At 42.2% G+C, this 24,980-nt stretch overlaps 1 protein-coding gene and 1 pseudogene across 1 annotated transcript in view; both read right to left on the minus strand.

The window, feature by feature from the left end:
• Positions 1-24,278, minus strand: part of ST8SIA6 (ST8 alpha-N-acetyl-neuraminide alpha-2,8-sialyltransferase 6) — a 138,047-nt gene extending 113,769 nt beyond the window's left edge. Inside the window, exons 1-2 of the mRNA XM_068538990.1 lie at positions 24,178-24,278; positions 23,611-23,709 (exon numbers count right to left, since the gene is read on the minus strand). Coding sequence (XP_068395091.1) covers positions 23,611-23,709; positions 24,178-24,278 — 200 coding nt within the window. The remainder of the gene's footprint in view (positions 1-23,610; positions 23,710-24,177) is intronic.
• On the minus strand, positions 2,512-2,859 carry LOC137761888 (small ribosomal subunit protein eS26 pseudogene; annotated as a pseudogene).
• Positions 24,279-24,980: the final 702 nt, after the last annotated feature.

Here is a 24,980-nt window from a genome sequence, read left to right on the forward strand (position 1 = left end):
ATGATGTGAAAGTTGAGGCACACAGGATGCCAGACCTGACCCAGGCAGACAGGGAGGAAGTCGGGAAGCTGGGCTTCAACCCGTAACGTTTGTCTCTGACCTGACAGTTACCTTCTGTTTGACCGCCCTGCTTTCTCCAGAGGAAGACAGCTGAAATCATGGACGTGCACGGGATCTCGAGAGGAAAGATGGCCAAGAACAGAAGTTGGGGAAAGGCTTGCACTTAGGAGAGGAACTCATACAGGAGGAAAAGAGGGAGCGGAACTGAGAGCTGACACTGTCAGGGAGGAAGGGGCTCCAAGGAGCCCTCACAGGGCTTAGTTAACAGCACTTCAGAGGGAAGGTTCAAGGTTCAACGTCAGGAGTAAGTAGAGAAGCAGATGAAAGCTGAGGTGGCACAGCACACCTGTTAAGATCGGTCAGTGTAAATTAATTCAGCATTTGTAGGACTTTGGGTAAACAGGGACACTTATGTCATGGTTGGCACTGGGATCTGCTCTTCAAATCAGGCCAGTCTCGAATAGTGAGAACTTTTCAGAAAACTCATCATATCCTTTTGCCCTTGGAGGCGGGGAGAATTTGTCCAAAAAGTGAAGCCAGGTGGCGGCGCTCCACCATCCACTGGGGTCTTCGGCACTCTTCCCCAGCATCTGTTTTCAGCTCTGACTTCCGATTGACTTGGTTCTGTGGAACACTGATCTGGCAGGAGTTGGTGCCGCTGGTGTTCTTGATGGGGTAGCTGAGGATTCAGAAGACTCTTGAGTTGGAAGCTGAAGATGAAATGGATGAGGTAGAATGCCTCCTCGAAGAAGTGAGTCCACAGGGCCCTCTGACATCTTCCAAAGGAAGGTCTTATCGGAAGGCTGGAAGGATAATCAGGATGCCACCTGAGTGCTCTGTCCCTCCCCAGCTGACGGTCTGGCCCACCAGAAATAAGTACAAGTTATTACAAGCTGGTGGTGAATATGAGCACGTCATCCCTGTGGTTTACCAGTTGAAACGACAGGATGGCTGTGAAAGCACTGGTGTCAGCCTCCAAAGAAAACACACTATGCCCAAGCCAGAGGGACTGGCTCCTGGAGAGCCTCTCACAAATCATTGGAATGTAACTGTGAGAGATCAAAAACCAAGTTCCCCAGCAAAGTAACAGAGATTCGAGGCAGATGTTATAAAGTTTAGGCAATACCCATCAGCTTTAGAGGAAACAAATTGCTGAGTTCCAGCTTCAAGGAAGAGTTAAATATTGCATCATATGATATCTCTCTTGATTGAACTATTAAAGCATTGTATCAAAAAACAAGAAAATATGACATTGTAAAGCCTTTGGAAATATAAGTTGTAAAACAGCAAATAAATTGAATTGCAAAAGTGAAAAAAAATATATTGTTTGTTTTTTTTTTGTTAGGATTGTTTCCTCACAGTACATTCTTCCATTGAGGTTTAAAATTATTTAATTTTCTAAACTGCCAAAGTATGAAACCATTATTTTACTTTCAGATTTATCTTCTCCCTAATCCAGTTTTTAGTCTTCAGTTAGAACTGACATACCGATTTATAGGTGGTCCTTAATGCTCTGATAGGAATATTTGAGACATGAATTATATTCTTGGAACTGTTTTGTACTGATGGGATTGAATTCACATTTTTATGATTGCTGAAAATGAGAATAAGCAAAAATGAAAATTTTCAAATACTGTTTTTTATAACTGTGCTTAAACTTTAAAATGTGATTTTCTTACATTCCAAGGCTGGTTTCATCCAACAAATAAACCATGATTTTTAGTCTCCCTTTAAATTCTTTGCCACTCAAAACCCGTCATTGCCATTGATTTGGGCTTTTTGTAGGCAGGCTTTTACGACAGTAATACAAGTTGCTCCATTTTGTTTTGACTTTTATCTAAAAATCATTTTACTAATTTTGGATTTTATGTTACAGAACTGTCAATTTGTACTTTGTGAACTTCACATACCATTCCTTCATCTAGGAGTACTACCACAGTAATGCTACCATGGTGCCAAGGAATTGTGATTGTAATTCCTCTATCCACAGTTTTAAAATGTGAATTTTAGGGCTTCCCTGGAGGCGCAGTGGTTGACAGCCTGCCTGCTAATGCAGGGGACAGGGGTTCGAGCCCTGGTCTGGGAAGATCCCACATGCCGCGGGGCAACTGGGCCCGTGAGCCACAACTGCTGAGCCTGCGCGTCTGGAGCCTGTGCTCCGCAACAAGAGAGGCCGCGACAGTGAGAGGCCCGTGCACCGCGATGAAGAGTGGCCCCCGCTCGCCGCAACTAGAGACAGCCCTCGCGCAGAAACGAAGACCCAACACAGCAAAAAATTAAAAATAAATTAATTAATTAAAATGTGAATTTTACATAACAAATAAAAGATCCGAAAAATTTTTTTAGAAAAAGGTAGACGGCACCTACCTTTTTTTTTTTTTTAAAGTATAATTTCCACTTTATTGTCTTCCCAGGGGACAGTATTTCTTCAGTCTTTAAGGACTTAGTTCCTCACATGGGCTTTGGTGGAGGTCGTGGTGCAGCACCCGCAGGTCTAAATCGGGGTGGAGGTGTTCGGTCCTTCCGGGCTTCCCAAGAACGACTCCTGACTACGTTGCTGTCAATGGCACAACTCACGCAGTAATGCAGTTTCACATAGAGCTTGGGAAGCACATAGGCGTCGAAAACGCTTGCTTCAGAAATGTCCCTGACGGCTGCGGCCTCTACGATGTTCCGAATGACAGACTTCTTAATGGCCTTATCCCTGGGCACGCATCCGGCACAGTTGGTGCAGCAGATAGGCTGCACGTGGCCACGGCCCTTTTTGGCATGACCATTATTCCTTCTTTTCTTGGTCATCTTGGAAGCGAGGAGGCGAGAGAGGTTTAAATATTGTTGAGATATGTATATATATGTATATTTTGTAGCAGCTTTATTTTCAAGAGTGAAAACCTAGAAATAACCTAAATGTCCATAAAAAGATGAACGGGTAACCTAACAGTGGTACATCCAGATAAGAATGCTACTCACCAAAAAATAAAGAGATGAGCTATTCGTTTATATCACTGATGAATCTCAAATAACTATGAAACAAAGGAAACCAGAAGAAAAACCCAGTAAACAGTTTATGATTCCAATCAGATAAATTCAAGAAAATGCAAGCGTATCTATTCTAAGGGAAAGTACATCAATGGTTACCTGGAGAGGTGGGAAGGGCAAGGAGAGATAATAATTGCACATGAAGTAAATATGGCCATTATCAGAACTCTGATGATGGTGTCGAGGTTCATACCTAGGTGAAAACTTATTAACTTGTAATACTTCAAACATATGCAGTTTAGTACATGTAAATTATACTTTAATATAGCTTTAAAAATTGGCTCAAGATGAAAAAATCTCTATGCCTCACTCTTTCTGGAAAATCGGTTTGGCAACCGTATACTAAATCCACCAACTCTCTCCTGCCCTCTGCAGATCAGTCTTCCCTCAGTGGTAGCAAATACGGAGAGCAATGAAGTACTTCCTGGACACCAAGCCAGGCTCAGTGGGAGCCGGGCTCCTCTAAGGGAGAGAGCACCTAACCAACCTGACCTAACTCTGGACCCCAAAAGGCCTCCTGGTGCCTCAAGAAAGCTTGGGACTTCCCTGGTGGCGCAGCGGTTAAGAATCCGCCTGCCAATGCAGGGGACACGGGTTCGAGCCCTGGTCCAGGAAGATCCCACGTGCCGCGGAGCAACTATGCCCGTGCGCCACAACTACTGAGCCCGTGCTCTAGAGCCTGTGAGCCGCAACTACTGAAGCCCGCACGTCTAGAGCTCATGCTCCGCAACAAGAGAAGCGACCGCAATGAGAAGCCACACACCGCAATGAAGAGTAGCCCCCGCTCGCCGCAACTAGAGAAAGCCCACACACAGCAACGAAGACCCAACACAGCCAATAAATAAATAAATAAATAAATAAGCTAAATGTAGCACTCATGATCCTTTGTATTTCTGCAGTGTCAGTTGTTACTTCTCCTTTTTCATTTCTAATTCTGTTGATTTGAGTCTTCTTCCCTTTTTTCTTGATGAGTCTGGCTAATGGTTCATCAATTTTGTTTATCTTCTCAAAGAACCAGCTTTTAGTTTTATTGATCTTTGCTAGTTTCCTTCATTTCTTTTTCATTTATTTCTGATCTGATCTTTATGATTTCTTTCCTTCTGTTAACTTTGGGGGTTTTTTGTTCTTCTTTCTCGAATTGCTTTAGGTGTAAGGTTAGGTTGTTTATTTGAGGTGTTTCTCGTTTCGTGAGGTAGGATTGAATTGCTATAAACTTCCCTCTTAGAACTGCTTTTGCTGCATCCCATAGGTTTTGGGTCGTTGTGTTTTCATTGCCATTTGTTTCTAGGTATTTTTTGATTTCCTCTTTGATTTCTTCAGTGATCTCTTAGTTATTTAGTAGTGTATTGTTTAGCCTCCATGTGTTTGTATTTTTAACAGATTATTTCCTGTAATTAATATCTAGTCTCATAGTGCTATGGTCAGAAAAGATTCTTGCTACGATTTCAATTTTCTTAAATTTACCAAGGCTTGATTTGTGACCCAAGATATGATCTATCCTGGAGAATGTTCCATGAGCACTTGAGAAGTGTAATCTGCTGTTTTTGGATGGAATGTCCCATAAATATCAATTAAGTCCATCTTGTTTAATGTATCATTTAAAGCTTGTGTGTCCTTATTTATTTTCATTTTGGATGATCTGTCCATTGGTGAAAGTGGGGTGTTAAAGTCCCCTACTATGATTGTGTTAACTGTCAATTTCCCCTTCTATGGCTGTTAGCATTTGCCTTATGTATTGAGGTGCTCCTATGTTGGGTGCATAAATATTTACAATTGTAATATCTTCTTCTTGGATTGATCCCTTGATCGTTATGTAGTGTCCTTCCTTGTCTCTTGTAATAGTCTTTATTTTAAAGTCTATTTTGTCTGATAGGAGAATTGCTACTCCAGCTTTCTTTTGACTTCCATTTGCATGGAATATGTTTTTCCATACCCTCACTTTCAGTCTGTATGTGTCCCTAGGTCTGAAGTGGGTCTCTTGTAGATAGCATATATACGGGTCTTGTTTTGGGATCCATTCAGCCAGTCTATGTCTTTTGGTTGGAGCATCTAATCCATTTACATTTAAGGTAATTATCGATATATATGTTCCTATTACCATTTTCTTAATTGTTTTGGTTTGTTATTGCAGGTCTTTTCCTTCTCTTGTGTTTCCTGCCTAGAGAAGTTCCTTTAGCATTTGTTGTAAAGCTGGTTTGGTGGTGCTGAACTCTCTTAGCTTTTGCTTGTCTGTAAAGGTTTTAATTTCTCTGTTGAATCTGAATGAGATCCTTGCTGGGTAGAGTAATCTTGGTTGTAGGTTTTTCCCTTTCATCACTTTAAGTATGTCCTGCCACTCCCTTCTGGCTTGCAGAGTTTCTGCTGAAAGATCAGCTGTTAACCTCATGGGGATTCCCTTGTATGTTATTTGTTGTTTTAATAATTTTAAATAATTATTTTTAAATAATTTTAAATAATTTAAAATAATTTTAATAATTTTTAATAATTTTAATTTTAATAATTTAATAATTATTCAATAATTAATAATTTTTCTTTGTATTTAATTGCTTTTAATAATTTTTCTTTGTATTTAATTTTTGATAGTTTGATTAATATGTGTCTTGGCGTGTTTCTCCTTGGATTTATCCTGTATGGGACTCTGCACTTCCTGGACTTGATTGACTATTTCCTTTCCCATATTAGGGAAGTTTTCAACTATAATCTCTTCAAATATTTTCTCAGTCCCTTTCTTTTTCTCTTCTTCTTCTGGGACCCCTATAATTCGAATGGTGGTGTGTTTAATGTTGTCCCAGAGGTCTCTGAGACTGTCCTTGATTCTTTTCATTCTTTTTTCTTTATTCTGATCTGTGGTAGTTATTTCCACCATTTTATCTTCCAGGTTACTTATCCATTCTTCTGCCTCAGTTATTCTGCTATTGATTCCTTCTAGAGAATTTTTAATTTCATTTATCGTGTTGTTCATCACTGTTTGTTTGCTCTTTAGTTCTTCTAGGTCCTTGTTAAACATTTCTTGTATTTTCTCCATTCTATTTCCAAGATTTTGCATCATCTTTACTATCATTACTCTGAATTCTTTTTAAGGTAGACTGCCTATGTCCTCTTCATTTGTTTGGTCTGGTGGGTTTTTACCTTGCTCCTTCATCCGCTGTGTGTTTCTCTGTCTTCTCATTTTGCTTAACTTACTGTGTTTGGGGTCTCCTTTTCGCAGGCTGCAGGTTCACTGTTCCTGTTGTTTTTGGTGTCTGCCCCCAGTGGGTAAGATTGGTTCACTTTGAGTAGGCTTCCTGGTGGAGGGGACTGGTGCCTGTGTTCTGGTGGATGAGGCTGGATCTTGTCTTTCTGGTGGGCAGGACCGTGTCCAGTGGTGTGTTTTGGCGTGCCTGTGAACTTATTATGATTTTAGGCAGCCTCTCTGCCAATGGGTGGGGTTGTGTTCCTGTCTTGCTAGTTGTTTGGCATGGGGTGTCCAGCACTGGAGCTTGCTGGCCGTTGAGTGGAGCTGGGTCTTAGCGGTGGGACAGAGATCTCTGGGAGAGCTCTCGCCAGTTGATACTACATGGGGCCGGGAGGTCGCTGGTGGTCCAATGTCCTGAACTCAGCTCTCCAACCTCGGAGGCTCAGGCCTGACACCCGGCCAGAGCACCGAGATCCTGTCAGCCACACAGCCAGGTACGTGGGGAGTTTCTTCCCTTTTGGGAAGTCTGAGGTCTTCTGCCAGCGTTCAGTAGGTATTCTGTAGGAGTTGTTCCACATGTAGATGTATTTCTCTGATGTATTTGTGGGGAGGAAGGTGATCTCCTCGTCTTACTTCTCTGCCATCTTGAAGGTCCCCCTCAAACTCTTTTTCAAAGTCATAGCACTTGCACTTCCACTGTTGACTGGCTAGTGCCAGCAGTCTCCAAGTCGCATCTCCCACCTGCATCTGTCGCCTCCAGCACAACTGTGATGCCGCTCGCTGATTCCACCACCACCATTGCCCCAGTGAGCCAGTGGGGGGGCCCCCAGGTGAGCTGGGATGCAGAGCTATCCCCCTGTGACCCGCTGAGGTTCATTCCCCGAGGGGAAATGGTTAATTAGAACACTCAGAACACCAAGGACATCTGCAGGTGTTCCTGCCCCTGATTTTGCCATAGATCCTGATCTTCAGGGGCACAGAGGGACTCGCCCTTGGCATCCAGGAGCTAAAACTCAAATGTTAACCAGCTTTATCTCCTCACCTCCTAAAGATCCAAAAAACAAAAAACAAAAACCTAATGCATTCTTAAAGGTCATCGACAAAGACTATGAATCCTTTTTAATGCTCTAGCATTTCAACATGTGACAGCCTTATTAAACCCTAAAAAGGAAAATTCACAAGTTAATTCTGCCACTAAAGAGAAGCCCCAGGGTGAAAACTCAAATCCCGACAATTGAGAGTAAGACTCCTTAGACAAGAAAGCTTATAAACATCATCGGCGGGAAGCGGGAGTGGTAGGATACTTTCCGTGAGGTAGATCCCAGGAGTTACTGATCTCACTAATATATTTTATTCTGTCCCCATTTCTCCAGCTTCACAGTCGCAATTTGCATCTATCTATGAGGTGCCCCGATATACCCTCACTCAATTATCTGTGGGCTACATCAACATCCCCACCATGGGGGACTTCCCTGGTGGTCCAGTGGTTAACACTCCACGCTTCCACTGCAAGGGGCACAGGTTCGATCCCTAGTCGGGGAAGTAAGATCCCACATGCTGCAGGGCGTAGCCAAAAATATATATATATATGTATCCCCACCATGTATGCAGACAGGACCTTCATGGGTTTGCTCTGTTCTCAAACACCAGCTATGGCCTTTGACTGCCAATATTCTACCGAGGCCAGAAACTCATGAAGTTACTGCACAAGACATTCAAACTGTGGTCCAGATTTTGACTAACCACAGTTGGGTCACCGCACCCCAAAAGATCCAAGACTCTACCACCTCAGTTTAATTTGGGGGCATCGTTTGGTCCCCAGAAGGCTGCTCCAAACCATCTCCAGTCAATAACCCTACTTCCCGGCCTTTCAAGCCCAACATCTACTTGCCTATTTGGCTTCTGGAAGCAACATACATCCCATCTACTCATTTCATTAAGATCTATTTAGGCAATCACAAGAAAATCAGGTCAATCTGAATGGAGGTCACCCCAATGACAGGCCCTGGAGGCCACCCCAAAAGCCACCCAGCTAACAATGCCAGCAGTGGCATCTAGTGGTTTCTTTACTGTGGAAACTCAACACACTAATTCTCATGCTTTCTGGAGTCTCCTTGCCCGAGAAAGATGGCCCCTCACCTGGCCCCATAGGCCACTTGCAAGGTCCCCTGAGTCCAGGAGAAAGGGAATCCATTTATTTTATGGACAAGAGCACCACCATCCCATGTGAATCCACCGGAGAGTTACTTCTTTCCATCCCACTGCCAAGACACGGTAGATAAAGGATGGGCCACAAGGTCAGTCACGCGGGCACTGGAGGAGTCCCTCAGTAAATGTTCATTGTCCATATTTTTACAGACTCCTTGGGGGTAGCTAATGGGTCCACTGTTCGGTCTAACCAACAAGCACAAACCAGATTTCATATTCAGGATTGTTCCCTATGGGGCCTTCCACACCGGGAATATGCTACTGCTTTAATATACTATATTGAAGTCTCCCATGACTCAGCTCATTCTAAAGGTCCCATGGAAAAGGCTCACTTTAATGCCATAGCTGACCAACTTGCTCACATTTATTAAGTAAACTCATATAGCACTCCCATTTCCTTGGCTCTAAGGGCCCAAGTCACCGTGGACCTTGGATTCTTAAACATGGTATCAAACACCATAGTATCCCAATGCCACTGGCTGTAACCAAAACTTTAGCCTCCCAATGCGATGTCTGTGGCCTCTTCTGTCCTGGCATCGTGGCCAATGAGGGTTATACCAAGGAGCAAATGTTCCTTCACTCATTAGCAAATTGATTGTATTGAGTTGTTGTCCCAATTTGTGGGCATAAGTCACTATGGCCTCACAGTGATTAATACTTATGTGGGCCTACTTTGGGTTTATCCTTCCCAGTATGCTACTGCTGACACCACTGTTGTAGGTCTCACCAAAACTCTGTTAGTTCCCTTTGGGTCCCCAGATATTATCCACTCTGATTGGGGTACACGCTACTCACTCAGTGTAGTCATGAGTCTTAAAACAGGCATCGCTGGGAATTCCATTCTTCCTATTGTCTACAAGCAGCAGTCCTAATAAAGAGTCCTAATAAAGAGATATATGACCTATTCAAAGACACCCTCATGGTATTACAAAATGGACAGTGGTCTCCCAGATAAATCTCTTTTGCCCTCTGCCATAGTTACCTGGAGCTCTTGACTGTTAAGTCTTATGACATCCTACCAAAATATAACAAGGGTCCCTCTTCTCCTCATTCTAGCCATAAAAGAGAACACTACTCACCTACAGATCTATTAAACTCAAGGAGAATTCCCTTTCCCACTTAATAACACCTGCTCATTCTGCCATCCTTTCTCAAACCTGGAGCCCAGATGAAGGCAGATAAAAAAATGGGACCTACTGAAAATGAGGGACCTTCCCCCCCAAACAGACTATTCTATATGCCTTAAGAAAGCTGTCTGCCAAAGACTGCTGCCCTCCCCTGTTCCCGATATGACCATTTTAAAGGTTAGCTAACAAGAGGTCCCCCTTTGTAGGAAACAGATGTCTTGGTGCCTTCTTTTAAACTATAACTGTGGGTCTCATCATACTCTGTGGTATAACAGACACACGTTTACGTATTTTAAACTGTAAAACGCAGGCTCAACATCCCCTGTCACTGTGTGCATCTTTCTGTGAGGAAAGGAAGATCTTAACTTTGTTCCCAGCATCAACATTCTTCAATAGGAGGTCAGCTCTGGCTCCACTGATTATGGCAATTTGAATGAGGGATTGTTACAGGACTCAGGATGGCAAAGCTCATGGCTTTCATAATAAGAAAAAATGAGAAATTACAACTCCTGGAGCCAAAGGGATACTGATTTTTAGTCACTCTTGTAATAATTCCTCAAATGTAAATTGCTTCAAGGTCTTAGGATTATCTGTGGACTCATAAGGCGCCTACAAAACTCCTGTATACTCACTATTCTCTCCCTCTCTCTCTTTCTCTCTGTTCCTGAATTTTTCCTGGAGAGCCATCCTCCCCTCCCCGACCTCGGGACATCCCACTTTGTGTAATAAACCTTTCTTGGGTCATAACAAGGACTACTGTCATGAGCCTCAGGAGGGAGCTGCCCCACTCATGGTGGAACTACTAGAAGAGCCATCACAAAAGGTGTGAAGTAGAGACCTCACTGTGGTTTTGATCTGTATTTCCCTAATGACTAATGATGTTAAACATTTTTTTAATATGCTTATTGGCCATTTACATCCTCTGTATATCTTCTTTAGTGAAATGTCTATTCAAATCTTCTGCCCATTTTTAAATTGAGTTGTCTTCTTGTGAGAGCTCTTGATATAGTCTGCATACAAATCTTTTATTGGATATACAATATACAAATATTTTCTCCCCATCTGTGGGTTATCTTTTTAATATTCTTAGTGTTGTACGTGGAAGCACAAAAGCTTTTAATTTTGATAAAATATAATTTATCAATTTTGTCCTCTATTGATTACACTTCTGGTGTTGTATCTAAGAACTCTACCTAATCCAAGGCCACGAAAATTTTCTGTGTTTTCTTCTAGAAGCTTTATGGTCTTAGCTCTTAAGGTTATGACCCATGTCGAGTTAATTTTGGGTGTATGGTGTCAGGTAAGAGTCTAAACTCATTTTTTTGCATGTAGAGATCCAGGGGCATGTAGACACTACCCTCACTCCACCATCTGGAAGTCCCGCCTCTAAACTTGTTAACTAATTTAAATAAGTTTCATTTTAAAGAATCTGTTACACTGAATAAAATTCATGGATTTCTAAATTACATTTACAAAATTAATTACATTTATAAAAAAAAAACCCTGAAAGTTCCACATTTGAAACTACCCCAAACACCAGCCCTCTACTGATTTTTATTGTTTTTATATTAAAGATGATATGAAACAATCTTTTAAACATGATACGTGTCTTACTCTCACCACTCTTGAGAAAAATGGAGGAAATCCGAGTGTTCAAAATTCTGTAAAATCTACACTTTTTTCAGATTGCTAGAGCTTTACTAAGAAACCAGCCTATAGTTTACATAGATGAGTAGTTAATACGCTATATAATCAATTTTTATGTGGCGACTTTCTAGCTTAGAATATGCATCTGTAAGGATCTTCCATCAGAAGTCCAGCATAAATATGAGGAACACTAAATCTTTGCTTTGGCCATGCATTTTTTTAAATCATTATTTACCCTAAAGTTACATTTCTATGAAAAGTTTCCAATGCTCTGTGAATTTTCAAAGAGTTCTCAAAACCCCATAGAAGCAGCAGTTCTATGTTGGACTGCAGAGATAAATGATCACTAATCTCTAAATTTTTTATTAGAAAAAAATTCTCCTAAGAGTACAAGTATCACAAAAGTTCCCGTCTACTTATTCAAATTCTTTGTTAATGTATCAATATGTTCTCCCTTTAAGAAATGATTGCAGATATGAGTTTTCAACCCTCCAGTTTTAATCCATCCTCCAATTACAAAATTTTATTTGATGTAATCACACACAACCACGCAATTATAAATCAGGTTTTCCTAACATTGGTATTTTACCAAGGGAAGCTCGTTAAATGGCTCTCTTGCAATGCAACATGGTAACGTGTACCTTCAAAAACCTAGTACCACTACTGACACAAGGCCAAGAGGACTCAAGCCCTAACACACTGGGGGTTCCAGATAACTGTGGTGAAAGAAACAGACAAGACGCAGACCTCACCGAACTACAATCTATCTCATGAATAAAATTCCCCAGACATGGAAAACATGAGTATTTTGCAGCCCCAAAATAAACAGGGAGTATTGGATAAACTCCCAAATCAAAAACACAAAAATGTGCCCACAAACTTAATGTGCAAATAGTAAAGCTATGGTGACAAATATAAACATGTAAAATACAGATGTTCCCCTGAAATAACAAAGTAGCACATATGCTATAAAAAAATACACTCCAGACACAAAATTTTGGATCACACATTATATCTCACAGAGTAAGGAAATAATGAGGCATAATATCAAAAAGAATACATGGAATATTGAGTATATCCTCCCGAGAGAGCACGTGAGGGTACCAGTTGAATCCAGCTAAGATTCCAGGAACCAGTGGGAGATTTTAATCAGTTTCAAAATTAATGGTCTTTACAACCTACAACTTTAGTTTTTTGGAATACCACAGTTTAAAAATTATGTGTTACAGAATTCTAGTGTTTTTAGAACTAACAACTGTAACTAACAAGATAACGGGAATTATTTTTCAATAATTTCAAAAGCTCAGGTTATGCCCTATAAAATTATCTTTAGAAATAATATGCCCATGGATATGACTGTTCCCAAGAAATTACTGACTGATTATCTACAGCATGTATTCTTAGTACTTCGTGGAACAAAATAAAGTTTTTTAAATCTGAAAGTACAGACAAGATAGATTTAACTGCCCTGGATAAGCTAACTCTCTTACTGAGTACAGATAAGTATACTAAAGCCATAACCATCTTCTTAATAGCAAAAGGAGACATGAAACAAGACACCAGGATGCGAGAACACTTCCCTAAAGTTTACTCAAAGCATCAATTGCCCTTTAAAGAGCCTCTTTTTCGGCCCCCAAATGAGAGGTCGCAGAACCTCTGCACCCTGAAACCACAGAGCAGCTTCTGCTAGTGGCTCTAAAAAGAATAACTTCTCCTGACAGATGAGGAGATGCATTTATTTCCTTTTCTTCTCGTCACATCCCTTCTGCTGTGTCCCAGCCTCACCTCTCAATATTTCCTCTGTTAGCACCTAATCCTTCCAAATGTTTGTGCTTCTCTGTAACTCCTGAAAAAAAAAAAAAAACTTTCTTCCTTCCCCAGGCAGTCAGGCTTTTTTTCTGTTGTTTCATCCTAATGCCTGTTGGTTCAAGGAAAATGTCTGTGAAGGGCACAGTGAATTAATACACAAGTCCAGACAGCGCTAAGGCCACCTTGATTTACATTGCAATGGAACCGCCCGGTACAAACAGTATTGTCTGCTGACTGCCTAATGTCACCTCTGAAGTCATAAAAGGAAACACCCCAGCTCTTGGTGAAGAGAGGCCCTGTCAAGCAGGCAATGGAGTGATATGAAACAGAAAATTAAATTCCATCTCCAGCCACCTCTGAAGTGAGAGTCGGGCCAATCGCACACCATTTCTTCCTGAACTCCGGATCCCCTGTCCACTTACCCTACAAAGCAAAGGAAAGAGCAGAACATTTCTTCATGTCTTGCAGGTTTATCCTGGCTTTGCTGTCCGCATGTCAATGGGCCCACAGAAGCCTGGCAGGGACTAAAGGCTGTGTTCTGAAGCCCTCTCTCTGGGTTGCCTCCCCCTGGACAATGGTGCCCTGCAGTTTACACCTGACCAGAGCAGCCAAAGGCATGACACAGGCACCAGGGAACGAAGGGACTGAAAAAATGTCAATCTGGGAAGCACCATACATCCGTTTTCAAACAGGGAACACCAGAAGTGCAGAAATGGAAGAGAACCCCCCTGTATACCTTTAAAAGAAGAGCTGCAATTAACACATAGGATTGGGAAGTAGGGAAGGAGGCAGAATGCAAGATGTAAAGCCTCATTTCAAAGGAACCCAGCAACCAGACTCCAAGCAACTTTAAAACATACTGAATTTTCAAAATCAGGACACACGGAGTACCATTACTTCTAAAAGCAAAGAAGTAAAGATACCAATTCTCAAAAGTAAAATTTAATAGCCTTCATCTACTTGGAGGGCGGGGTGCAGAGGAAAGGGGTAAAAGGGTAAAAATCAGCTAGCTGTTCCAGAGTTATGTTTAGCTCTATAGCCTTTTTTTTTTTTACAACCTCTAGTTCACGCTCACCTTGAATTTTCTGAAGCTCGCAGTTATGACCCCAGTGTGAGCATAGACGACAGAAAAATGTCCAATAAAACATCATCACAACTTTCAGTGTAAGACAGTGAGGCGTCAACAAGGTCTGATTCCCCCTCTTCCAGACTGTTTACATTCTTACGGAAGTACACAGGTCTACACAAAATGACAACCACGCATTTTGATGGCAACAGATAGCTGCTTTAGAAATGTGTCAGGTTGGGAGAGGAAAAGTTATTAGTAATAGGGCATCACGTGGAGAAATTACCAGCAGCTGCTGTAAATTTTCACCCCTGAAACAGAGCAGGTCTAGGGAGAAAAAAAACTGGAGCGGTTTTGATCTTCCTCCCACTGCCTGTCTTTATTTACCTGAGCCGGAGAGCCTGCCCCAACCGGAAAATCAGGTGGCTACTCCCACACAGGAAGGACCTGCTTCCTGAGACAGCAGGAGCTGGTTTGGGTGCTGCTGTACCAGTGCTTAGGCACTGCTGCCTTTCTACAGCCTCTTGAGATTACACCACCATCATATCATAGCATGTCATACTGTACCATATATTATATCATTATCATAACATATCATATCATTACCATATTATACTATACCATATCATACCATACCATATCACATCATTCCACACTACATCATATCATGCTATACGTATCACTACCATATCATGTCATTTCCATATCATACCATGTCATGTCATATCATATCATATCATTTATAAAGCAGCACTGAGGGAATGGAAGGGGATAGAAAGGGAATCAGCCATCTCACACACCCTGGGATGTGAAGGGGGTGGCAGATATGGGGAGAGCCCCAGGAGCCCGGCCCTTTCTGGATTTCTGGTGACATATGTCACCCACCATCCCTGGCAGCAGCAGAAGTCCAGGTTGATTAGGATCACTCAGGAATATATGCACTTTCTGACAGTCATGAGGTCAAGACAGGGGAGCAAGAGATAGCTTTAAGGTCCAGTATTTAAAAAGTCAAATAAGTAAAATTTATGTTACCTGTAGTTTGCCAGATTTGTTTTTCAATTCAAATTTTTAAAAAATCAGACATTTGTTTAAGGGCTAAATGGCTCAGCCTCTCATCTGGTGGACGCTCTAAGAAGGGGGATCTTTCAGCACTTGGTGGGAGCCACTGGGGGTTCTAAGGCATTCTTTCTGATGAGCACAAGGCCAGAGAAAGGACTCCTCATCTGGGGATATATAAATTAAAAAACAAGCCCCCCAGGAAGGATAAATTCGGGGTATGGCATTAACAGATACACACCGCTATATATAAAACAGATAAACAACAAGGATTTAATGTATAGCACAGGGAACTATATTCAATACCTTGTAATAACCTGTAATGGAAAAGAATCTTAAAAGATATATATACATATATATATCTGAATCACTTTACTATACACCTGAAACTAACACAATATTATAAATCAACTATACTTCAGTAAAAAAAAAAAAAAAAAAGAAATAAGAATTAGAATAATACCTACCTCATCAGTTCTATTGCAAGCAATAAATAAACTAACATATGTAAAAAGAGCCTCCCAAGTTATAAAACTTATTAAAAGATTCTCTAACTTAGGGATAGAACATTATTCTTAAGATGCAGAGAAAAATCATACTTCAGAAACACATTTACTATAAGAAACAGAAGAAACCTTTAGAAAGCATTTGCTTCATGTTCTCAAGAAAATACAAGAAAATATGAAGAAATGGAAAGTGGAGTTTAAAAGGTGACTTAGATGCTTTCTAAGATATAAACTGAGCTGGTAAGAAGCAGACTGAAAGAAGGAAAAAATTATAACATCTAAAAATGTAATATACTGTTTTAGACAGGGCAAAACAGAATTGACACGAAGAGAAAAATAATTCAGGAATGTAGAGGACAAATTTGAGAAGCCATACCAGAGAGCAGAGGAAAAGGACAAAGAGAAAAGCAGACTCAGAAAAGTGAAGTTGTTTACACGGGACCGGGATGGTGGTTAAGAGGTACAGTGACGGAAGACAGAAAGTGAAGACTGTCTTCTCAAAATAAAAGCAGACTCTGTGGAACACATCGAATAATCAAAGGTATACTACACAATTTTTTAAATTTAAAAATAACCTGGTCAGTGGATTAAAAATGCTTATAGACAAAATTAATCAAAAGAGGTCATTGCAAAGACATAGCACTGTGAATTTTTAAAATTTTCAGTTTAAGAAAAAATCCTGACAGGATCCAGTAAAACAAATAATCAAATAGGTTACTTTTGAAGAAATAAAAATAATATTACCTTATTTCTCTCTCAGAGTCCTAACAACCAGAAAATAGAGGAATATCTTACAAAAGTTTCAAGATGAAAATTTTTAAAAAGTGGAGTTGTGATGCAATAATTCACTACTCATGGATAAAAAATAAGAATTGCATTCTTAAATATCTGAAGTTTCAGAAACACTACTATCCACATTCCAAAGCTAAAACTATTAGAAGAAAGAAGACATGCCAACTGACCAAGAAAGGAATGGAAACAAAACTAAAGAAATGAGGAGAGGATCATTTAGAGACAAATGTCAAACACTGAAAAGAGAATCTAAATGGTATTTTTAGATTTGTAAGCAATTGTTTAATTCAAATTTAAAAAATAGTAATTTTCAAAGGAGAAAGTATATAATAGAATAATAGTAACTTAATAAAAAGCCCACCCCTTTTGCCATGTGCTAAAAGAAGTTCTAGAAGGAGGAAAGATTTAAATATTTTAAAATGAGAGATGTCCACTTATCTCAGGGTACTAAATATACCAATAAATTATCAATAAATCAATCAATTCAAAAGCAGAATTGACAATAAAAGTAGATATAAGTGACATGAATACAGAAAAGTTGAAAACTTCTACAGATTAAATAACCACAGACATAATTAAATGTTAACTATATTAGAAAGCCAATTTAAATGCATGATAAATAAAAGTTTGATGCTTCTGACACTTATAAACCTCTTGTAAATCAACAAGTAACTAGAATATCTTTATAGTAAAAGAGACAAGGCTATGAAGAGCCAATTTAAAAAAAGAAGAAGATGAAGAGGGTGTGGAGAAAAGGGAACCCTCCTACACTGTTGGTGGGAATGTAAGTAAGTTGGTGCAGCCACTATGGAGAACAGTATGTTCTTCAGGAAACTAAAAATAGATTTACCATATGATCCAGCAATCCCACTCCTGGGCATATACCCAGACAAAATTATAATTCAAAAAGATACATGCACCCCTATGTTCATGGCAGCACTATTCATAATAGCTAATACACAGAAGCAACCTAAATGTCCATCGACAGATGAATGGATAAAGAAGATGCAGTACATATATACAATGGAATACTACTCAGCCATAAAAAAAGAACAAAATAATGCCATCTGCAGCAACATGGATTCAGCTAGAGATTCTCACACTAAATGAAGTAAATCAGAAAGAGAAAGATAAATACCATATGATATCACTTATATGTGGAATCTAAAATATGGCACAAATGAACCTATCTATGAAACAAAAACAGAATCATAGACATAAAGAACAGACTTGTGGTTGTCATGGGTGGGGGTGGGGAGAGGGATGAGCTGGGAATTTGGGGTTGCTAGATGCAAACTATTACATTTAGAATGGATAAACAACAGGGTCCTACTGTATAGCACAGGGAACTATCAATATATCCAATCTAGTGGGATAAACCATAATGGAAAAGATATTGAAAAAAGAATGTCTATATGTGTAAAACTGAGTCACTTTGCTGAACAGCAGAGATTGGCACAACTTTATAAATCAACTATACTTTAATTTAAAAATTTTTTTAAATAATAAAAAATTTAAAAGAAGATGTAAATGGTCAACAAACATCTTAAAAATTAAACACAATGGTAAACAAATAAATACATATTAAGACAACAGTGAAATACTATTCTTGAGTATGAAGTTTTAAAAAGTGAAAAGAAACTCTAATGCACAGAACTGGCAACAATTTGCGATAATGGTCACTCTCATATACTGCTTACAAAAGAATAAATTGGAACAACTATTGTTGTTGGACAAGTCATAGCAACACTTTAACATCTTCACATATTCTTTGATCAAGCCCCTCCACTTCTAGGAATTTATCTGAATAATCAAGATTGTGTGTAAGGCTATAAATTTGTTCATATTAGAGTACACATCAAAATCAAAAATAATAAACAACTGAAGTGACCAAAGGGAAGAATAAATAAATTACAGTACGTGCATACGTTCAAACACCATCCTCTAAAAATTATGTTGCAGAAGAATACTAATGACATGAAGAAAAGCTCAGATGCTGTTTACAAAAATGTTACTAATCCATACCAAAATATGCATAGCAAAATTACTAGATATGTGCATATAAAATTACTGAAAATATGAATACTAGCATTTTTTTCGACATTGAAATGACAGGTGGTTTTCCTTTTCAGTGTGTTCATCTAAAAACATACAATAAAATCTCTGCAGTAATGCTCCCTACAATAATATGAGTTGGGATATAACATGACTGACTTTTGATGTCTGCCCTTTACTGAACCCCAGTTCTCAAGAGGGACAAATCAAGTTCTCCTGCAGGGAGGAAGGGTCACAGGGAATGGAAAGAAAGGTCATTAATGGCAATAGCAGGTGAACCTCTCTAGGAAAGCAGAGAAGTGGAAGTGGGGTCCCCACAACTCTGGTGGACTTGTAGTCCAATCCTCCCAGATGGGCCAGTGAAAGAGGCACCAACTCAGCAGGACATTCAAAGAACAGTGGCTTCTATCCAGAAAGTCCCAGCCAGCCACAGGATCCTGAATCATCACCGTGGATATTAAAGCCAAAATGGACACTGCCACTAAAAGATGGAAAACCATAACTGAGACCTAGATGATTTCCTTGGAGGGACCCTGGAATTCCAAGCCAGACAGTTACACACACTTGCTCTGGCCATGTCATTAATGTCACAATAATCCGATCTCTCATGTCTAATGACTGAATATTTGGGAGCTCACTTATCACATTATGGCAGGATTTTATTTGGTGTCTTTTATAATCAAAAATGAAATTAATATTATTTAAGAACACATATTAAATTAATATTTAAGAAAAAAAATTCCAACCACTTGGAAATTTAAAAGTACTCTCCTAAAAGACAGGCTGAAGGCTAGGCCTCTTGCACCAAACAGACAAGCTGTGAATGCAAAGGAAAAGTTCTTGAAGGAAGTTAAAACTGCTACTCTGGGGGTCGGGGAGAGTACTTTCCTAAAGAACTATGGGGGTAAAATTAAAATGTTCTAATGTAATTATAAATAATTTAGAATATATTTTTAAAAACCAAAACACTATGTATCCAAATTTACAGAACAGGTGCAAAGCTGCATTCAAAGGAAAATGCATAGTAGTAAATGTTGTTACAAAGAAAAAGGGAAAAATCGATAAATGAAGCATTCACTTCAAAACATTAAGTTGGAAAAAAAGGAATGATATTTTAAAAGATAAAAATAACACAAAGGAAAAAAAAACCAAACAAACCAAAAAACAAACAAAAAAAAAAAACAACCACATAAAGGAAATAGAACACAGAAATACATCAGAAGTGAGAAATAAATCCAAGAGCTGTTTGTTTGAAAAACAAACAAACCAATGACGCATACTGACAAAGTTTACTAGAAAGAGAAACAATCCATTGTGATGGGGTCATATTTTGAGAATTGTTAGTATATTTTTCTCTTTTGTCTTTCTGACTTTGACATGACTTTTCCCTAGTTATTCTGAAGCATTCTTTGGGGGAGTATAAAGAGATAAAGACTTTTTCCTAAAACAATGCAAAGAGAAAGAATAAGGTAATATTCAGCTTTGGACAAGCGAAATAGGATCTGCTACAGCCCCAAGAAAAGATTCTCTAAATTCCTCCCATTATGCCTCTTTAGCACATTAACTACCTTACCTGCAAGACTCAGCTCCTGGAGCTTTCCCAATTTTCTTTTTTTACTCCCAGTCCCCACAATGTACCCTTAAGGCTCAGGTTTGAGTCAGGACAAAAAAAAAAAGAAACTATGATGCAGGGGAAGCCTGCACACTTCCAGCCTAGAGCAAAGATGGAAAAAGGAGAAAGAAAGGAAAGAGAGAGCTTTGGCTTGGAGAAAGGTGAGGGTAACAACAAGGGTAGATGGGGCTTTGTCTCCTCCCCCAATTAGGACTCTGGAAAAAGATCACTTCTTGGGCAGTCTTCTACCGTGAAACTAACTTAACATAGGGTCACATCCACTTTGTGGGGCAAGTAGAGGGAGGTACTGATACTTAAGCTTCCTGAACCAGCCTTGGTCCGTGTATGTTTAGATAGGGCCCCAAAACAGTGGGGAGGCTGGCTGAAGCTAGCCAGCTAGAGCTGGGTGAGGTAGCATTGTAGCAAATGTTGCAGAGGACAACTCAGGATGGAAATAAAAGAGAATCTTCACCGGATCCCTGAAATGTAGCATTAATGGGAGCTCAGGTGAGACCAAGACAGTGGAGAGTACCAGCAGGTGGAAGGCCTGAGGGAGAAGAATGAACCACAAACTGCAGCTTTCATCGCTGGCTATCATCAGGGTACCCATCCAGCAGATGGGAAATGGACAACATCCCCTTGGAGAGTAGAGGGTCAAAGGATACCATGATCATGAACCCCACCTCTTAACTCTACCACCGCACCTCAGCCCCTCTCCCCCTTAGATCTGGGTATCATCTGAAAGTCAGAAAAGACGGTGGAAACAATCTGAAAGAGTGGGCATTTGCTCCCAGAGAGAATAAACATACCAGAAAGAGTTGCTTAAGTTGGCACATCTGACTAAGCTTTAACCTGGACACACACACATACACACACACACACACACACACACACACACACACAGACACTCCATCTTGCCCAGCACCTGTGAAAGACTACACAGCGGGCAGATTAAGAGTGTGGGATTCTGGATCCACATGGCCTGGGTCTGACTCCTGGGTCCACAGTTTGTCAACTCTGTGACTTTGGGCAGTTGACTCCCATCTGCCTGTGCCTGTTTCCTCATCTATAAAGTGAGTATCTTAAGAGTTTCTCTTAGTATTTTTTGAAGATTAAGCGAGCTAATAAATGTAAAGGACTTAGATCAGTGTCCACAATAAGCATTCAGTAAATGCTGGCTACCCTTATTGCTTTTAGTATTATTATTATACTATTACTTATACCTTCTACCTACAGTTGGGGCTCTTGGAAGAAGATCAGACCAGCTACAGAAAAATCAAAATTATAATTTCTCTACACAACCGAGTAGTATGGATTAAAATTTGTACCCCTGCCGCACAAATAATCAATCATAAATGATAAAGGGGATATAAAGTAGATCAAAAGACAAGTTTTGAAAAAATACAACAGAATGGTCCAAAATTTAAAACCTTAATAAAATGAACCACATTCTGAAAAAAATATGAATTACCTGTATTAGCTCAAGAAGTATGCCAAGTGGAAAGAAGTACGCCAAAAGAAGTACGCCAAAAGAAGCTGAAAAATTCATCCAAGATTTACCTCCAAAAAGGCCTATGACCAGATAATTTAATTAGTACTTTCTAAGTCTTCCCAAGGGACAACACCAGAATGTATAACAGTACCAGGACTTGGAAAAAGATGCAATGCTCCCCAATTCACTGGAAAACTACTACCTATAATACACAATCCTGTATAAAGTAAAAGTACAGACTAATATTTTTCTCTAAAGCTTTGTTACCCCAGGATCTCTCAGCGCCTCTGATACACTGTGAGATTCCAGTAGGAGGCTGCAGAAGGCAATGTCGTGCTGCACTTCAAGATTCCTTCTGGGATCCCCCAAACCCTTCTGATGGTCATGCAGGAACTACACCAGAGCCTTAAGTCATGCAGTCAGAAAATTAAGATGGTCCAAGATCCAAGAATACACAGAAAGATACATAGGGGAAAAGGGATTCACAAGACATAGAGGAAAAGAGACAGTATACAAAATGGGAAAAATAGGGACTTCCCTGGTGTCGCAGTGGTTAAGAATCCGCCTGCCAATGCAGGGGAGACAGGTTCGAGCCCTGGTCTGGGAAGATCCCACATGCCGTGGAGCAACTAAGCCCGTGCGCCACAACTACTGAGCCTGCACTCTAGAGCCCACGAGCCACAACTACTGAAGCCCGCGCACCTAGAGCCCGTGCTCTGCAACGGGAGAAGCCACGACAATGAGAAGCCTGCGCACTGCAACGAAGAGGAGGCCCCGCTCACCGCAACTAGAGAAAGCCCGCGGGCAGCAACGAAGACCTAATGCAGCCAAAAAGAAATAAATAAAATAAATAAATTTATTAAAAGAAGCAAAAATAGTAGCAAGGCTGAGGCTCAAAGCAGTAGATCCTGCTGGTGAAAATGTAAACTGATTCAACCCATCCAGGAAGCAACTAGCCAAATGTATTCAGAACCTAAAATGTACATACTCTTTGATCTAATCATTCAACTTCTATCAATCCACCCCGGAGAACTGAAAATGCAGATAAAGATCTACATACAAGGACGTACTTCATAGAATTACTAATAGCAAACAAAACAAAACAGGGAACAATCTAAGTGTCCAAAAATAAAAAGTTATATAGGTTATAGCACATTCATACGATGAATTATGCAACAATTAAAAGCAATGTTTTACAAAAAAACATTGTAATGACACATATATGTCTGATTTTTTAGGGAAAAAAAGGCAGAACAAAATACAATGTACAACCTTAAGTATATTTCATAAATACATGTACATGGGAAAAACTCCTGGAAGAATATAAACCCAAAACCTTAATATGATCTCTGGGTGGTGGGACTCCGAGTGAATATTTTTAAATCCATTTCTCATATCATCTAACTTTCTGCACTAAGAATGGATTACTTTTACGACAGGTTAAAAAGAAAAGATAAAACCCAAATAATTATTGCACATGGATTAATACTCCCAGGAGTGACAAAGAAAAAAATTTGTCTCCGTTCACTAAGGACAAACACATCAACACTGAGCACAGAATCCACGCTCCCAAACGTGAATCTTACACCGGTGCACTTGAAAGCATAAAGACACAAAGCAAACCAACCAAACCTCTCAAGAGACACGCTGAGCTGCTTCTCGAGGTTTTCAGCACACCATTACCGCGAGGGGAACTCAGCACCCATTTTTTTCAAAGTGCAGCTGCTTTCCTATCTCCCTTGGTTCGAAGAAATCCACACCGAGGGACAGGCTTTACAGGCGAGGTTGAGGGAGTATGAGAGTTACACGCGCGCGTAAGCACACACATCCTCTCTCTCTCTCAAATCCACTCAATCGTGTGGTCCCAACCAGACAACTCGAAGCGAGCCCCGCGGTGCAGCCGCGCCCCATCCCGGAGCCGCGGCCGCGGCGCCCCCGCCCTCCGGCCGCCCGGCGCCGCGGGTACCTGTTCGTGGTGCGCGGGGGCCGGGTCGGCGGGCTCCCGGGCGTCCTCGGCGCGGCGCGGGTGCCGTGGATGGCCGCCCTGCTTTCCTCCACCAAGAACCTGCACAGCCGGGAAGCAAACTAAGTTGGGGAGCAGTGGGCTGGCAGGCTCGGCCTCGCGCTCGCAGCCCAGCGGCCGGGACATCCTCGCGCGCCCTGGCTCCCGGCGCAGCTCCCAAACCCTGGAGTTTGCGAAGAGGCTCGGGGCGGGAAGAAAGGGAAAGCGCGGACCCGCGGGGAGAGCCCGGGTGACCAACGGGGAACCCGACGGCAGGTCCGGCGCCGCAGCTCCCTCGCCTCCCTGACCGGTCCCCCGGCGCCCCAGCCGGCGCCCGGCCGCGGCTAGCGTCGCCCCTCCGATACCCGCCACGCACCCAGCCCGCCTCCCGGACGCCCCCGTCCCACCCCACCCTCAGGCCGCCGCTGCCCGTCGGCTCGTCCTCGCAGCGGCCGAAAGTCCGCGCGCCCGAGAGGAACGGGGGGAGGGGGCGGCCGGGGTCCCCCCCCGGGGCGCGCGGCGGTGGGTTACCTGGGGCGGGCGGGCGCGTCGGTCGAGCACCAGAGCAGGCGCAGCAGCAGCAGCAGCAGGAGGCTGGCGAGCAGGGCGAGCAGCGCGCCTCCCGGCCGCATCCTGAGCCACGGGCGCAGCCGCCGCCGCCGCCGCTGCCCCGGCGAAGCGCAGCCCGGGCGGCCCCGACTCGCGCCTCCCGCCGCCGCCGCCGCCGCCGCCGCCGCCGCCGCCGCAGCCACGCACACCTCCAGCGTTCAAGGCGGCGGGGAGGGCGGGGCGGCGGCGGCGGCGCACGCCCCCGGCCCCGCCCGCCCGGTCTCGGCGGGCAGAGGTAGCCGCCGCGGCGCGGCTCTCTCCCCCGGCTCCCGCCCAGCCCCGGATCGCTGCGGCAGCACGGCTGGCGGTGGCGAAGCGCCCAGCTCGCCTCCTCTCCTCCCGGAGGCGCTCGGCGCTGCTGCGGGCTCCGGTCGCCGCCGCCGCCGCCGCGCGGGGTCACCTGAAGGTTGGGGCTCGGGAGCTGGACGCCGTGCTGATTGGGCTCCAACTTTCCCGCGCCCTCACCTGCCCCTGGGCGGCCGCGCGCTCTTCCCCGAAGCCCACGCAGCCCGCCCAGGCGGACCACACCTGGCTCTGCACCCCTGCGGAGAACAGCGAGGGCTCGGAGAGGCGGAAGAAGAGGGAGGGAGGGCCCACTTCCAAAACTTTGAAAACGGAGTAGTCGCTCTGCTGGATCGTCCCACGCGCAGAGGCTGCTAGGGACTTCCAAGCACCTCCCCTTGCTTGAAGGCAGATTCAGAGCGACGCCGAATGGATTTCCGGGG

This window comes from Eschrichtius robustus, chromosome 1, assembly GCF_028021215.1.
Source record: "Eschrichtius robustus isolate mEscRob2 chromosome 1, mEscRob2.pri, whole genome shotgun sequence".
In the NCBI taxonomy this organism is placed as follows: Eukaryota; Metazoa; Chordata; class Mammalia; order Artiodactyla; family Eschrichtiidae; genus Eschrichtius; species Eschrichtius robustus.